Source organism: Mastigoproctus giganteus, chromosome 9 (assembly GCF_048544385.1).
Source record: "Mastigoproctus giganteus isolate SK-2022 chromosome 9, ASM4854438v1, whole genome shotgun sequence".
Classification (NCBI taxonomy): domain Eukaryota; kingdom Metazoa; phylum Arthropoda; class Arachnida; order Uropygi; family Thelyphonidae; genus Mastigoproctus; species Mastigoproctus giganteus.
The window spans coordinates 169,524,347-169,540,986 of record NC_143583.1 but is presented as its reverse complement, the minus strand read 5'-3'; the positions used below and the strand labels follow the sequence as shown (position 1 = coordinate 169,540,986).

Sequence of the window (16,640 nt, the reverse complement as noted above, 5' to 3'; positions counted from 1 at the left end):
ATTCCTGACATTGGGCCTGAAATGGATTAGACAATGGTTTTTTTTTTTTTTTCCCCTTTTCTCCTCCTTGCATTCTGTTTGGAGTCAGCCACTCCAGACTTATTTTTATTTATTATATATATATATATATATATATATATATATATTATGTGTGTGCAAAATAATAAGAGGAGTTTATCTCAATATGAGCATTACAGTTCTGATTCATACTATCTAATATATATATATATATTTTTTTTTTTTTTTTATTTTTTTTTACATTTTTTTTTATTATTATTATTTTATTTATTTTTTCCTCATAACCTGCACCACTGGTGTTTTTTTTTTTTTTATTTTATTTATTTATTTATTTTTTTTTTTATTATTATTATTATTTTTTATTTTATTTTATTATTTTTTTTTCCCCATAATACACCATGGGTGGTTTTTTTTTTTTTTTTTTTTTTTTTTCCTTCTGCCTCTCTGGAATGGGCCCCCCAGAGGATCCTGACCTACCTGCTGGCAACATCATGTGGGTCAGAGTCTCTTTTGAGACAGTAAGTGCATTACTGGGACTGGTCCACCTTCCCGTGGTGTGAACGAGTACCCAGAATCATCTCTCTAGGTGATTGATGCTTCTGGGTATCCAAGCGGCCAGACACAACAACAGAACACACACACATAATACACATAAACTTCTGTCACACACATATCTGGCCCATTTGTAGTGATACTGTTCTTCACAGAGATATGAGGTGGAGTTGAACAGATGTTCTAGGTGCCGCCCTTTACAAAAACACATGTCCACATCACAACTTGAGTAATACATGCAGGTCTACAAGCCTGATTTTAAGAAAGACGTGTCTGTTGGAATGGGTTCAGAGAAGAGCAACAAGATTAGTGGTGGAGAATAAAAAAACAACCTGACCTAGTGGTAATTATGCAATCAGATATATGAAGTTTACTGAGTGATGTAGATAGGCTGCCAAGGCAGCTCAGTGTTACCAATGACATACAAGAATTTTTCAGCAGGATAAGTAGGTGTTTATCCCAATGTATAAGACAATAATTACATCACAACTTGAGTACTACATTCAGGTCTGTAAGCCTGATTTTAAGAACAACATGGGTCTGTTGGAATGGGTTCAGAGAAGAGGAACAAGATTAGTGAGGGGAGTAAAAGGGTGCTTTTATAGGACAGGCTTCAATTCTTCAAATTACAATGTCTCTAGACTAGGCACTTATGCAGTAATCTGATTGAGATGTTTAAGGCTTTGAATTGATTGAGCAAATCCAATGCTGATGGGATTGTTCGTCTTGCTCAGACTACACACACACAAGGGCCCATAAATTCAAATTGACAGGATAGAGACTGTTTGCAGAATAGTAAAGGAAGAAACTTCCATCTGTTGTTGTGGAAACAGATAGCTTCAAGAAGCTATCTTGAAGCTATCAATAAGATAAACTCAAGAAGAACTAGACAAACTATTGGAGAGGATGGGTAGGTGAAATGGAAAGGTTTTTTTTGCTTTTTTGCATCATTTGCTACTACTACTAAGATGAAACTTTTTTTGCAGGGCAATGCTTCTGAAACTGGAAGGTGGAATGCAATGTTCTATCATCAGAAAAATTATGGATACGATTTACAATCAGTGGAAGGAGGTCATTAATATTCAAGAGGGGAAAAAAGGGAGAATGAACTGAACCTTGGGGAATGCCAACATTAGTGCAAAAATTAGAAGATCGACAGTCATCTACCATCACCTGCAGTGAGTAATCAGAGAGAAAACTGGATACCCAATTATAAAAAACATTCAGCAATCCATAAGATGGAAGCTTGTTTAGAAAACTAAATATGATCAAAAGCTTTGGAAAAGTCATGAGCAATTGCTTGAGTTTCACCAAACTTTTCCATTGAATTTGTCCATAGATGTGGACAAATTCAATAAGCCAATATATCACCAGTGGATTAACACTGACTGAATCCATTGGGCAAGCATTGATCAGATGGAAGGCTGGCTTCAAGATAGTTTAGGAGTTAGGATTTTGGAAAGACTAGAGATAAGTGCAACAGGACCATAATTGGATTTTCACACTTTTTTTTAGAAACTGGCTGGATATGGGCAAATTTCCAAGAAGGAAAAAAACCAGTGTAATAAGAAAGTATAGAAAGGTGACACAGGATGGGAGTAAACTCAGGAGAACAGGTTTTAAAAACAAGTGGATAAATGCCATCAGGACCTGGAGTTTCTTGGCATGCAGACTATTAAAAATTCTTCTGACATCCTTTACAGAAAACAATGGGAGGCATTGAGTTGAGTTTACTGGAAATGGTAGGAAGTGGTTGATGAAGATCATCAATACAGAGTTAGAAGAAAAATTAGGATGCTAGTAAGTCTCCTTTATCTTTATCTGAGGAGGCCACAGAACCATCAGGTCTTAAGTGAATGCTAGACTACCATTTGAACAAAAAGCAAGTTTTCTGCTCTTAGCTTGTTCAAAATCTAATTTAGATTAATTAATAACTGCTTTACAATTGTTGTGAGCTTTGGTGTAGGCAGAAAATAAATCTGGACATTTGGATACAAGCCAATTGTGATATGCAACATTTTTATTGGAACTTGTACTTTTATTGGAAAACCAAAGTTTATATAATGAGATTTTAAGTTGTACTGTGGAATAAAGGATTTCATACCTACTAGAATAATTCACTGATATAATCTGAGCAAACAAATAGAATATTAATAAAAACCTCTCAGATTATCCCATTTCATATTCATGTAATTCTAAATGACACAACGCTGAGAATTATAATGAGAGTAAGGCTCCATTGGAGAAAAAACCATCACTAAGTTGTCAGCTTGAGGTGCCTAGAGGACCACTCACCTCAAACAACCTTGAAAGATTGTTTGTGAGAAAAAGATCAAGAGTGTCGATGTGATCATTTACCCACCAAAATACCAGGTTTGTGGCTGGTATTTTGGTGGGTAAATGAACAATCTGTGCAAAGTCATTAGTAATTGCAAAAGTCTCAGCACCAGTGAGTCTGTGTGACTAGAAAACTGAAGCAAGCCAGAGTTGTGAACATTAAAATCACCAAGGAATACCTCACTGTTAGGAAAGTTGGACTGGAGAAAGTCAAGTTTCAGAGAGAGGAAGTCAAAGGGTTCCAAGTGATTGGTGGAGATGGGAGAACGATAGCAGCTACAGATGAATTTTACAGAATGTGGTAGAGAGATTTCAAGCCAGAAGTTAAAAAGAGGATTTCCAAATTACTAAGCCTCTAACTATAAGTCTCTGACAAGGCATATCAGAGTGAATATATGTACAAGTATTACCTATGAAGCAAAAGGAATTGAATATGAGCAGTAGTTGACTCAACTGATAACTAGAATTCTGTCATAAAAAGTAATTGGGGCTTGGCAGGCTGTAAGTGAAAATGGATACTATTGAAATTGTAATTAGACCACATATATTTGTGAAACTGGATACCCAATTATAAAAAAGAGTCACCAATCCATAAGATGGAAGCTTGTTTAGACAACCAAACATAATCATAAAGTAATGCTGGGGGAACATGTATGGAGTAATGAAATTTTTGTAAGTCATACACAGCAGGAATACACCCAGTTCCTTGACATAACTTGGCCTCGATAATACCCCCCCTGGGGGGTATTATACATACTACTCAGACTTTCCCCAGTCACTAACTTGCAGTGAGATTTTTTACTAGCTGATCTGGGTGCTTCCTGGAGTTACCAATAAGTTTTATGAAGTGGTGGACTATCTAGCAGGCCTGCCTGTAAACAACATTTAGAGCTGTACTCTCAAAATATAAAGCACAGTGGACGTCACAGTGGGGGCTTAGAGGGGAACAAGCAGTCTGTATGTTATCAGACACTCAGTCTAAAAAACTGATGAATCCAATATCTTTCTATTTCAGAAGATTTAGGAGAAGTCCGGTTGGCCTGCCTCCCTAAAATCCACTCATGCACACCTTCTCAATGGTAAGCCCTGTTATGTAACTTAGGTGGCAATGAACATGTAGAGTGGTTCTCTTCAAGATGCCTGGTCAGCGTGAAGAAGAAAAGACCAAATACAGCACATGACAACATGATGAAAGAAATGACCCTGAGTCCCCAGCAGCAAGAGTATCAGAGTGGAAGCAGAGGGTGCTAAGGATCTCTGGGTACAACCAAGCTGCCATGCATGGAAACTGAATTGGTTTGTTACAACATAAGATTGCTCATTGGTGAAGACAGGATATTACAGCTGGAAAAGGAATTAGAAAATGTGAATCGGAATATCATTGGTTTGGCTAAAACAAGAAGAAGAAATGAATCACTTATAAGTTTATCAAGTGGAAATCTGCTGTACACCAATGGAAACGGTGACAAGAGCATAGGTAGAGTTGGCTTTCTGGTCCATAAAGATATAAAAAACAACATTTTGGAATTCAAAAGTACATCACCAAGGTTGTCAGAACTACTACTCAGGATTTCTAAGAAATGCAGGGTAAAGGTTATAATGATTTATGCACTAACGTCGAGCCATGATGATGAAGAGGTTGAAGAAATGTACACCAAAATTAAGAGTCTTCTAGATGAGCAGAAAACCCACTAAACTATCATTATGGGGCACTTTAATGCAAAGGTTGGAAAGAGACAAAACAGCACAGAAAGGGGAACTATAGGAAATTTTGGAATTGGTGAAAGAAATGAAAGATTTGTGGAATTTGCTGAATCTCGAGGAATATCAGTAATGAACACTTTTTTTCAAGAAAAGGGTGAACAGAAAGTGGAAGCGGAAGAGCACAAATGGATTACCAACTAATGAAATCGACTTCATCCTCACTAACAGAAGATATATTGTGAATGATGTTACTGTCCTGAACAAGGTAAATGTTGGAAGTGATCACGGAATGGTAAGATACACACTTGATATAGATGATAGAAAAGAAAGGAAAAATCTGACTCGAGTAAATAATACAAAGGTCTTTGAGATAACAGAAGAGGAGAAAAAGGAGTATGTACTGGAACTTAAGAACAAGTTTGAGCTTCTGCAGACTGTTCAGGACCAAGATATCGATGAGGAATATTACAACTTTCTGAAAGTGATAAAAGCCCAAGAAACCTATAGGTAAAAATAAAACCAAAGAAGAAAAAATTAGTCAAGAAACACTTGTCGTGATGAACCGAAGACGAAAAATGAAGAGCAAGATAAACACTGATAAGGACAAAATTGAGTATACCGAGTTATGCAAAGCCATTAGAAAGAGACTTAGAGAGGACATAAGAAGATTTAACACAAGAAAAGTAGAACAAGCATTAAGGGAAAACAAAGAACTTAAATCAGCAGCTATGAGCATTAATACAGAAAGACAAATGATACTGAAACTGAAGGATAGAGATGGTGTACAGTAATACCCCGACTTACGCTACCCCGACTTACGCGAACTCGGAGTTACGCGGTTCTTGATTTTTTCGTTTGGCAACGCTGCCGCCCACTATCTTCAAGGTCGTTTTTCATGTTATCGATATACGGTGCGACGGCGGAGAATGAGAGCGAAAGATGAACAAAATTCAACTTTGCTGCTTTTATGTTTTTTATATCAGTGAAGGGGAAACACATTTCACCATAATAACGTAAAAACCAACACAATTCCAGCTATCGGTATAATCGCAAATGCAATTAGATCGAGTTTACTACCAGTTTATAACAGATTTCACTAGCAGAAACGCAACTGGATTTTTATTGTTTTATGGTAGTAACCCCTAGAAATGTGAGGTGTTAATAGTGTATCTCTGCCTTTATGGTGTTGTTTATTCAGTTGCTACATGCGCGTAGCTTTGTTTATGCGTATCAAGTGTGCCTCCTCGTTTTGTAATTGCGCTTTATTCCATAAAAATGAGTAAAATACTTAAAAGGTGTGAAAAGGAAGCGTCCTGGTGAAGACACTGCAGATTCAGAGAGAAAAAGAAAAGCAATTATCGATAAACAGAGGCGGACTGGATCAAAAATTCTTACCCGGGAAAATTTATAGTGGCCTCATACTATGGTTTATGGCCAAAATCACACTGGCCCACCGAGGTTTCCCTGGTAAGGCTTATGGCCAGTCCGCCTCTGTCGATAGAGAAAAAATATGAAATTGTGAAACGCTTTGAGCGAAATGAAAGACCATGTGATATTGCACGTGCTACAGGCCTAAATGAAGCAACGGCGAAAAGCACATGACAATTGCAAACTTGAGAGGTTGAAAATTGAAAAGGGCTCAATTGTAAAGGGCTTAAAAATTTTAGAAAACATAAGACTCCAACGAAGAACGCGTTATAGCTACAAAGCAAGGAATAAAAAAATTATTAGCTTGCTACGAAGAAATTCTGCGTGAAAAAAAGGAAGGCGCTGTGTCGTCAGACGAATTTGTTAGATTTTATGAAGCCATCGACATCGAAATAACTTTTTAACGTAAGTCATTTGTTTTTTTAATACATATTTTGTATTAATATGTATAAAGAACTGCAATTTTATTAATATTTTTCTTCTAAACTAGTGTTTTTGTTAGTCCTTGGTCCCAATTAAGCAAAATTTATATGTATTTATATGCAAAGTTGTACCCCGACTTACGCGAATTCGACTTACGCGATTTTCGTCGGACCCACCTATCGCGTAACTTCGGGGTATTACTGTACTTATAAATAGCAGAGAAGACATAAGTCAAATAGCAGAAGACTACTATAGAGATTTATACAAGAAGCGAGGAAATGATGCCAGCAGCGGGGAAGATGGATCACAAATTAGTAACACATACGACATGTTTGTTTGTTTGTTATTTGGTTTTTAGGAGCATTAGCAACTAAGGCCATATTGCTCCGGGAATATGCGGTGGTCATTCCCTGACCTTTCCGCATCCTCCATATTTGGTGGTGACGGGCTCGAACCCCGGTCTAATCAAGAAGCGTGTGCTACGCACTACTGCTCCTTCCCACCTGGCTAGGGAGATGCCTCACATACGACATACCTGATATCCTTCCTGATGAGGTACAAAATGTGTTGAAGAAAATGAAGAATCAGAAAGCCCCGGGACAAGATGAAGTCATATAGAGTTATTAAAATTTGGAGGAAGACACATGACACAGAAACTGGCAAGACTCTTCACAAAATGCATTAGAAAAGGCATGATGCCCAAGGAGCAGAATAATGCTATCATAGCTTTGCTGCATAAGAAAGGAGATAAATCAGAAATCAGAAATTATAGACCAATTAGCTTTTTATCCGACATCTACAAGTTGTTCACAAGGGTCATTACTAACAGATTAGAAAGAATACTTGATGAAAATCAACCGAAAGAGCAAGCTGGCTTTAGGACAGGATTCTCAACTATCGATCACCTTCACATAATATTACAGCTAATGGAGAAAGTAAATAAAACACCATTATTTATGCCTGGCATTTGTGGATTACGAAAAGGCATTTGACTCCATACAGCATAAGGCAATGTTTCGGGCACTGGAAAGACAAGGGACAGATACCTCATATATTATGATTTTGAAGAAAATATATGAGAAAGCTACCTCCTTTATTAGACTAGACAAAGACAGTAGCAATTTAAAATTCAGAAAGGAGTTCGACAAGGAGACACAATATCTCCAAAGTTGTTTACTGCTGCTCTTAAAGAAGCTTACAGATTAGACTGGTTGCAGAAAGGAGTCAATGTGAATGGAGAGTACCTAAACTATTTACGATTTGCAAATGACATTGTGATCATAAGCCATGATCCCAAAGAATTAGAGGAAAACCTTAATCAGTTATGCAGAGTTAGTAAGGATTTCAGACTAAAGATGAATATGGCTAAAACAAAAGTAATGATGAACAAGTATGCCACAGAAAGGGATATAATCATTAGAGGAGCAGTAATCGAAAAGGTGTATTCATATACTTACCTGGGACAAGTCATTAGCTGTAATAATGATAAATGGCTGAAAGTGAAGAGAAGAATAAGTTTTGGATGGATAGCATTCAGGAAATATAGTCACATAATGAGGAGCAATATCCCAATTTGTCTGAAACATAACATAACGAACCAATGTGTGCTTTCCACCAAGACTTATGGAAGTGAAACTTAGGCACTCAGAAAAAGAATGGAAGAGAAGCTGAAAACTACACAGCGAAGAATGGAATGAATTATATTAGAAATCAGACTATTACATAAGAAGAGAAACACATAGATTAAGCAGCAAACTCAAGTAATGGACATTTTTATCAAAACTAAAAAACTAAAGTGGGCTTGGGCAGGACACATAGCTCGAAGACAGATGGACTAAGAAAATAACAAAATGGTACCCAAGAGGAGCTAAAAGAAAACCTGGAAGACAATGATGGAGATGGACAGATGAAAGATGATGATGTCACTATGATGCCCATCAATCATACTGTATGATGGAAGAGATTGGGGGGGGTTGCATAGCTTTACTCTGGAGATTAAAAATAGGTTTCATCACTTCAAGCCTCCAATAAGCATGATGGTATTGCACGTGTTGATACCTGGTGATACCCCTTTGTGTCACCAGGCAATACTAAATAGCAGATGAGCAGCAATTCTTTGTGTGGTGTGGAACAAACTTCAACTGCTGCTTACATTGATTAGTACCGGGTGGTCACCTGCAATATATTAGGTGCAGTATATCAAGGCTTGCACATTGGGCAGGGGTGGGGGGATACGCCTAGGATTACTATCAGTCCTACCATCATGAAAGTGCAAACTGAAGATCTGAATGCTGAAGAATGACCAGACTGCACTGAGGTTTGGTTAACTTGACCCACAACTGTCACCTGAATATGAGTTCCATCAGTGTTTTAGACTTTCAGTAGCAACCCATAGTTTGTCATACAAGCCTCAAGGACTAAAATCTCTGGTAAACCAACAACAAACCTCTGGTAACAAGGGCTTTTATTCAGTATTTTAGACGAATGGTTGCAAAAACAGCAGTTCTTGTACCCAATTTTTATAAGAAAATCACTTCAGAAACTACTGCAGTAAAAGTTTAACTATATTTAGGAATGCAGATAAAAGTTAAGCTTTTTAATCATTGATTAATCATTAACATAGAAACATTATTTTGACGGTTCCTCTACACTAGTGCTCTATACCTGTGAGGTGTAGTCACTGACAAAGTGGTAAGGATATACCATAAAATGTCTGATTGCCTTTTGTATATACCGTATTTCCCCATGTATAAGACGCACCTTAATTTTGGGGCCCGAAATTTGAAAAAAAATGTATAACAAAGTTATTGAACTCAAGTTTTATTCATCATAAAATTCATACAACTCCTCATTACTTGAATTCAGCACTCTACGAAAATCTTTTCTGAGCCATTTCTGGGCAGAACGTGGCAAAACGTAACCTAATATACTGGTAACAAGTGCGAAACAATGAGCGCAACGACAACAAGCGGTAAATGCAAATAAAAAAATCTACAACCACTGTATACGACGCACCCAGTTTTTAGACTCGAAAAAAGACTTTGAAAAAAGGTACGTCTTATACATGGGGAAATATGGTAATTTCCAACTGGAAATAAACAAATTATTACCCAGTAAATCTATATATCTGTGCAAAATTCAGCATTATTCTAATTATTCTATTTTTAATCTGAACTAAATGTAATATACTGTCACTATCAGAACAACAACCGAGTAATCTTTAAAATTCTCTTCAGGAGTGAAATTTTAGGAATTCCTTAATTTAGTAACATTGAATACTGACCTGAAAGTGATGTTTTTGGTCTCCCTCTCAAGTTCACCATAGAACCCCATTTAGTTACTCTTGCCTCTTCAGCATCTGAAGTGCTTCCTAATAATTGCCTCAGCTGATGATCAGCCTGCTGTTCCTTGGTTTGGAATCGATTTGATGGCTGAAAACATGAGTTTAATGTTAACAGTAATAATCAGAACTAAGAATAATTAAAATACAAACAAAAAGGTTGTGACAAGTTTATGCACACTGATGGTGATTTTAAGAATGAATCCTGCTACTGTCTGCCATCCATTACATCATGGAGGTCAGATTTTTGCAGGATTGTGGTAATTCTGTAAAGAGGAACAATATAAAAGAATGTGTAAACTGAAGAGTTAAATGATCATAAGCTAATGTAACTCGTTATTGTTTCATGTATCATATGACACCAAAGTTTACTACGACAAAAGAGAAAATTTTTTATTTTATGAAATATCATGCTGCTCATGGATTTAATTAACAGTAAGAAGAACCCTTCTGATGTATGAAATGAACGTATATTAAATGTTCGTCTTACTTTCTCTCATCATTATTTTATCATTTTTATTAGCTGTGAAGAAAAATACTTCTCTACATATATAAGGTAACAAAAAAATTTAATGTACAAATAAATAATCAATCAGCTAAGCTTAAAGTAACTTTTAATATAAAAATCACAATTTGCGTCAGAAGGAGTCTTCTGAAGTCTTTCATCAGATACCATTAAAGTCAGATTGGGTAATACATGGATCCAAGAATGAAATAAAGAATATGTAGATCTTTATTTTCTTATTTTTTTTTTGTTATAAGCTATAGAAGGAAGGTCTGATAGTGTCAGATTGAAATGTATGGCCCAGTTAATTACAACTTGTACTTAGTCTAAATTCTTAATTCTTTTCAAAAGCTGTTGTAAACTCAGTTCAGAAATTAGTTATTTTTACATTAAATTTTTTGTTACTTTCCATGCAGAGAAGTGTTTTTCCTTCATAGAAAGAGGAACGCTATTGTGCATTCAGAAATTAAATATATTTAGCACTAATTTAACACTGAGTGGGATTGCTGCTACTCTGTGCGTCTTACAAGGTGAGTTTTTTATAGAATTTCAAAGTTTTAGTTAGGTTTAAAACTATATACATAAATGTTTTAAATTTAATTTATCTTTATTTTAAATTGATAGTCCAACATTACAGTGAAATTATTAACAAAATCAAAAATAACTTGTTTTAAATTCTGCGGAGCTGCAAAATTTGTTTGCAAAACAAGTTTTGCAGCTCCGCGGAATGGGAAGTTTTTTAGCTATATATTTAGCTGCTTTATTGACTAATTGGGCGAAGGTAAAGAAAGCCTGCATGAGAACGATGAGAAACATCGGATAACTTACATGGAAAATTAGTTTCCCAATACAGCACTCTAGCGCTGCTCACTCAGTAAACAGACAGTAGGTGTTATCGGTCTGGAGCAAAGTCGAGGACGATATATTGATTGACAGGTAGGAGTGGCAAACGATGTGCTGATTGATGCGTGAACACAACACACGATAACATCGGTTTAGTATCACTTTAGCAGCACTAATGGTAACTTGTCCTAATCGCACATGCCCTAGCCTTTTTTTACCATTACAGTATTTCATAACGGCGAAAAAAATTCAGGTTACCTCGACTTGAATCCCATGGGAGCTTGAACCCTTCCAGAAGTGGAGGGAGTAACCTAACCTTTTTTCTTTAGAATCAGTCATTCTTAATATATTCATATTCAAAAAAATAAATTTTTATGAGCCCCGTTCTTTACTGGTAAATACGCATCATAATGCCAACCAATGACTACACAGTAGATTGTCATCTGTCATGCCCACTACCAATCATTTTATCGTTTGCCACGCCTACATGTCAATCAGTATATCCTTCTCAATTTCTGCTCCAGACCAATAACACCTACCGTCTGTTTACCGAGCGAGCAGCGCTAGAGTCCGGTGTCGGGAAATTAATTTTCTGCATAAGTTATCCGACGTTTCTCGTCGATCTCATGCAGGCTCTCATGCAGGCTCGCCACTAATTGTTATATTAAATTATTTTCTATAAGTAGCTTATAGACCTAGTCAAGATCCTTGGTTTATTCTGAATAGAGACAGTGAGATTTTGGAAGTTAATTAATACTTATGTCTCCATAGATTTACTGTTCGTAACTTGCTGCCATTGTTATACGATACAACGTTATATCCCGAACTAGATAGCTTTCACGTAGTATAGTATATAATATTATCAATTAATCAGTAAAATTTATTAATCTTCTAAAACTTCATTGTAAATTAAATTGTACTTTTTAACTTAATACATATAACAACTTAGATTTTACAAACGTAACATAATTAATTAATACATAACTTGATACGGAAGTTATATAAACGGTAGTCGGAGATAATACTCGATACTGAAAAAAAATATATATAGTGTTATAACTGTGTTGGGATACACGTTTAGGGTTATAATTTTGTATTGAAATTGAAATTTTATTGAAATTAAATCGAAACCATGACTCAGAGCAGCAAAGCAAAAGGCTCCAGCTAAATGGAGCGCTGTGGCACAAGTAAATACATGGGCTGTGTTAGGGTAACTAAGAGTAGAAACAGGTGCATGTATACTTGCATGTACATGAATGCTAGCAGTATAGTTAATAAATTTAATGTGCTTGAAGTGCTAGTCAAGACATCAAAGGCAGATATTGTTGGCATATCAGAGACATTATGTCACACAGACATAAGCAGTGCAGAACTGGAATTTGGGGAGTACAACGTGTACAGAAAGGATTAACAGGACAGGAAAGGAGGAGGGGTTATGCTGTTTGTTAAGAAACACAAAATCTAAGGAAGTGCATCCAACTGATGTTGGTGGACAATGCAATGTTGAGTCTGTTTGGTGTGACATAAGCACTGGGAAAGGAAAAATGAGAGTGGGTGTGTATTATAGGCCTAATGAATCTGATGAGTATAATGAACAATTGTGCAGAGAAATAGAGTGGGCCAGTAAATTAGAGTGTCTTATAATGGAGGATTTTAATTTCCCAGATATTGACTGGAATTTGTGGATTGGTCACTCACACACTAAAAAGGCTTTTGTGGTTTTATTGGATGATTGTTTTCTACAGCAGCATGTTCGGAGACAACTAGAGGGAGTAATACTCTTGATCTGATTATCAGTAATGATTCTTCATGCATCGAGAATATGCAGAAAAAGGAACCACTAAGTGGCAGTGATCACAGTGTGCTGAAGTGGGATTTACTCAAAGAGGTAACTACCATCAAGAGTAAAGGGAAGGGTTTTTGCTTTCGTAAAGGTGACTACAGTGGTCTGAGACAGTATTTAAATTCTATACGGTGGAACCAACTGATGATGTTACCAACAGCAAATTCAAAATAGGGAAGCATTCAAAGAATTAATCTTGGAAGCTACTAGGCTTTTCATACCAACAAAGAAATATTGTTCAAGATTTAGGCCTGAATGGATGTCAGATGATGAACTAATTAGACATGTGACAGAGAAGAAAAATGTGTGGGATACATATAAATCAACATGTGACACAGAAGCCTATGATAGATATAAGCTGGTCTGTAATCAAGTTACAAAGGAGGTTAGGCAGGCGAAGGTAGATTATGAGAAATCTTTGGCAAAGGATGCAAAGAAAAACAGCAAAGAGTCTTTACTTATGTAAACCCTAGAAGCAAGGGGGTGAACCAGATTGGTCCACTTGATATCGATGGTTCAACATCCTGCACAGGTAGCTAACAAACTAAATGACGATCCTGCTCATGGCAGTAAGCTAGATAATCTTGTAATAACTGAGAGTAAAGTGGAGAAGAAATTGTTGAAGATAAACACAAGAAAGGCACCTGGAGTGGATGGAATCTATCGAGTTATATGAAAGGAGGCAGCAAAGGAAGTAAGCAAACCCTTAGCCATAATTATGAGAGCTTTCCTGGATTCAGGAGAGGTACCCATGGACTGGAGATGTGCAAATGTGATCCCAATCCACAAAGGAGGATCAAAGGGGGGACACAGATAATTACAGACCTGTTAGTTTAACTTCTGTTCCAGGGAAATTAATGGAGGCACTGGTTAAAGAAGCACTGCAGGATCATCTAGACAAGACTTCAGTTATAGTTCGGACACAGCATGGGTTTGTTAAGGGGAAGTCTTGTCTGACTAATTTGATTGGATACTATGATGTAGTCACAAAGGAACTGGATACAAAGAATAACTATGATATCATATATTTGGATCTTAGAAAACCTTTGATACTTTTGCACATGGAAGACTGCTGCATAAATTGGAGCAGTGTGGCATTGGAGGCAAATTGCTGCTATGGATAAAGGGATGGTTCAGTGGGAGAAGACAGAGAGTGGTAATCAATGGACACTGCTCATCGTGGACTAATGTTATTAGTGGAATCCCTTAGGGTTCAGTGTTGGGACCATTGTTGTTTTTCTGTATTTATAAATGATATTGATGATGGTATATCAGCCATAATGTCCAAGTTTGCAGATGATACGAAGGTTGGCAGGGTTGTTAATGAGAGTACACTGCTGCAACAGGATCTGAAAAGTTGAGCAGATGGGCTGAGAGGTGGCAAATGGAGTTTAACATTGACAAATGTAAAGTACTACATATGGGAAGCAGTAATCCCAGAGCAACATATCAACTCTGTGGTACTACACTGACAGTGGTAGAGAATGAAAGGGACCTGGGGGTGGTTGTGCAGGCAGATGTGAAATTTTCTGAGCAGTGCAGATAGTCTGCAAGAGTAGCTCATGGTGTCTTGTCAACGGTATACAGGAATTTTTCTAGCAGGGATAAGGAGGTGATTATCCCCTTGTACAAGGCAATGGTCAGACCATACCTTGAGTACTGTATACAGGTCTGGAGGCCTCATTTTAAGAAGGATGTAAAGCTGTTGGAATGAGTACAAAGAAGGGCAACAAGATTAGTGAATGGGACAAAGGGTTGCTCTTACGAAGAAAGGCTTAAGTTTTGCAAATTACAGTGTCTGGGGGACTAGGCACCTGTGAGGTGATCTGATTGAGGTGTATAAAGCTTTGAATGGTTTGAGCATGGTCAATGTGGATGGGATTCTTCCTCTTGCTCAGAATAATCACCTGAGTGGGCATAAAATCAAATTGAGGAAAGGCAGTTGTAGGATAGATGTGTGGAAGTTTGCCTTTAGCCAGCGGGTAGTTGATTGCTTGAACAAACTTCCCTCTGTCATTGTAGAAGGTTATAGCTTAAACAGATTCAAGGCAGAACTTGACAAACATTTGGATCGAGTAGATGGGTGAAATAAGGGTTTTTTTTTTTTTTTTTTTGGCTGATGCTATATAAGCTTGCTTTCTTGTATCATGTGACTTTGCTAATGCTACTACTGTTACATGGCTTACTGAAATACCAGAATCTCACTTTATGAGATGGGCAGTTACATTGCAGTACATCTGAGTGCTACTGGCATATGCTGTGCTCTTGCCTTTATGCCTTTTTGCTTTCTTGTTCTAATTTTTAAGCTTCATGAGTGTTAAAAATCAGAACAAGGTAGTTCAAGAGAAATTGGGATACTGTTAATATCTATTTCTTCCCTTAATTTAGCATATGCTTATTGCGTACCCATTTCTTCTCCACCCTCAATGTGTATATATAGTTTGGATCTTATTTGTATACATAATTGTTCAGGCTGCTATCTTGGGCCAATTATTATTCTGACAATAAGCTACTAAACCAGCAGTACCCAAATTGTGTGCTTCTGCGGCACCCTGGGGTGCCGTGGGACATTTTGGATTTTAGAGAGAAATACAGTGCTACTGAATGTCTATCGAACATTCAGTAGCACACCGTAGTTAACAGTTTCAACATTACTTATTAAGTTGTTTAGACCTAACTACTTAATAAATGGAACTGTTAGGTATTTCTTTTGGCCTAGGGGCACCTTTTTACATATGGCTTTTTAGCCTATCTTTGGGTTCTGCTATTACTAGCAGATAGCAATCAGAAACAGTTCTTGATAATTATTATTTGGATATGCTTAATGGTGCTAGTTCTTGATAATATGTCATTCAATGTATTATTTTACTAATAATTGGCATTAATTTTATTCTCTCTCTCTCTCTCTCTCTCTCTCTCTCTCTCTCTCTCTCTCTCTCTCTCTCTGTGTGTGTGTGTGTGTGTGTGTGTGTGTGTGTGTGTGTGTGTGTGAAGGAAGGAAGGAGAGATAGAGAGAGAAATAATTAACAAAGAGAATATAGAAAAGAGTAAAAAACAAAACAAGTAAAGAAACTAAAGGAATTAAGGTATAAAAAACATACAAAATAACATAAATATACAAATAAAAGTAATTATATAATTATATTAAATACAAATATTTTTATTTGTATATTTGATATGTGGATTTTTTTATACTGTAATTTCTTTAATCATTTTTTTCTATATTTCTTTGCAATATTACTTATATGTCTTTACTCTTTTTCTATATTTCTTCTCTCAATTACTTATATCACTTAAATTCATTATGGTTGTTGGATACTTTTCATTTGTCAGTAGCCCTTGTCCATAAAACTCCCTCTTTTTTTCATTCTCACTTTCTTTTTTTTTTTATTTTATATAATATTGTTTACACACACACACACACACACATATATATAGGGCTTTCTCTTTGTTTTAGCTCAATGGCACTCAGAGCTTTAACATTTGGACTCAGACATATCTTCTATTGGCATTCTTGGTTTACATTTTTTTGCTTTACACTATTCATAGCATCTCAAATATCCCTTAATTATTTAATTCTCCATATAATCCTATATTATAGACTGATGTAATATTTAAATTGGTTCAATGGCATTAATCTGTTCTAT

The 16,640-nt window shown here is 36.4% G+C and overlaps 1 protein-coding gene across 1 annotated transcript in view; it reads right to left on the bottom strand.

Moving 5' to 3' along the window:
- The window catches only part of LOC150080881 (uncharacterized), a 597,772-nt gene that overhangs the window by 59,973 nt on the left and 521,159 nt on the right, over nucleotides 1-16,640 (bottom strand). The window contains exon 24 of the mRNA XM_090381140.1: nucleotides 9,746-9,893. Within this exon, the coding sequence (XP_090237266.1) occupies nucleotides 9,746-9,893 (148 nt within the window). The remainder of the gene's footprint in view (nucleotides 1-9,745; nucleotides 9,894-16,640) is intronic.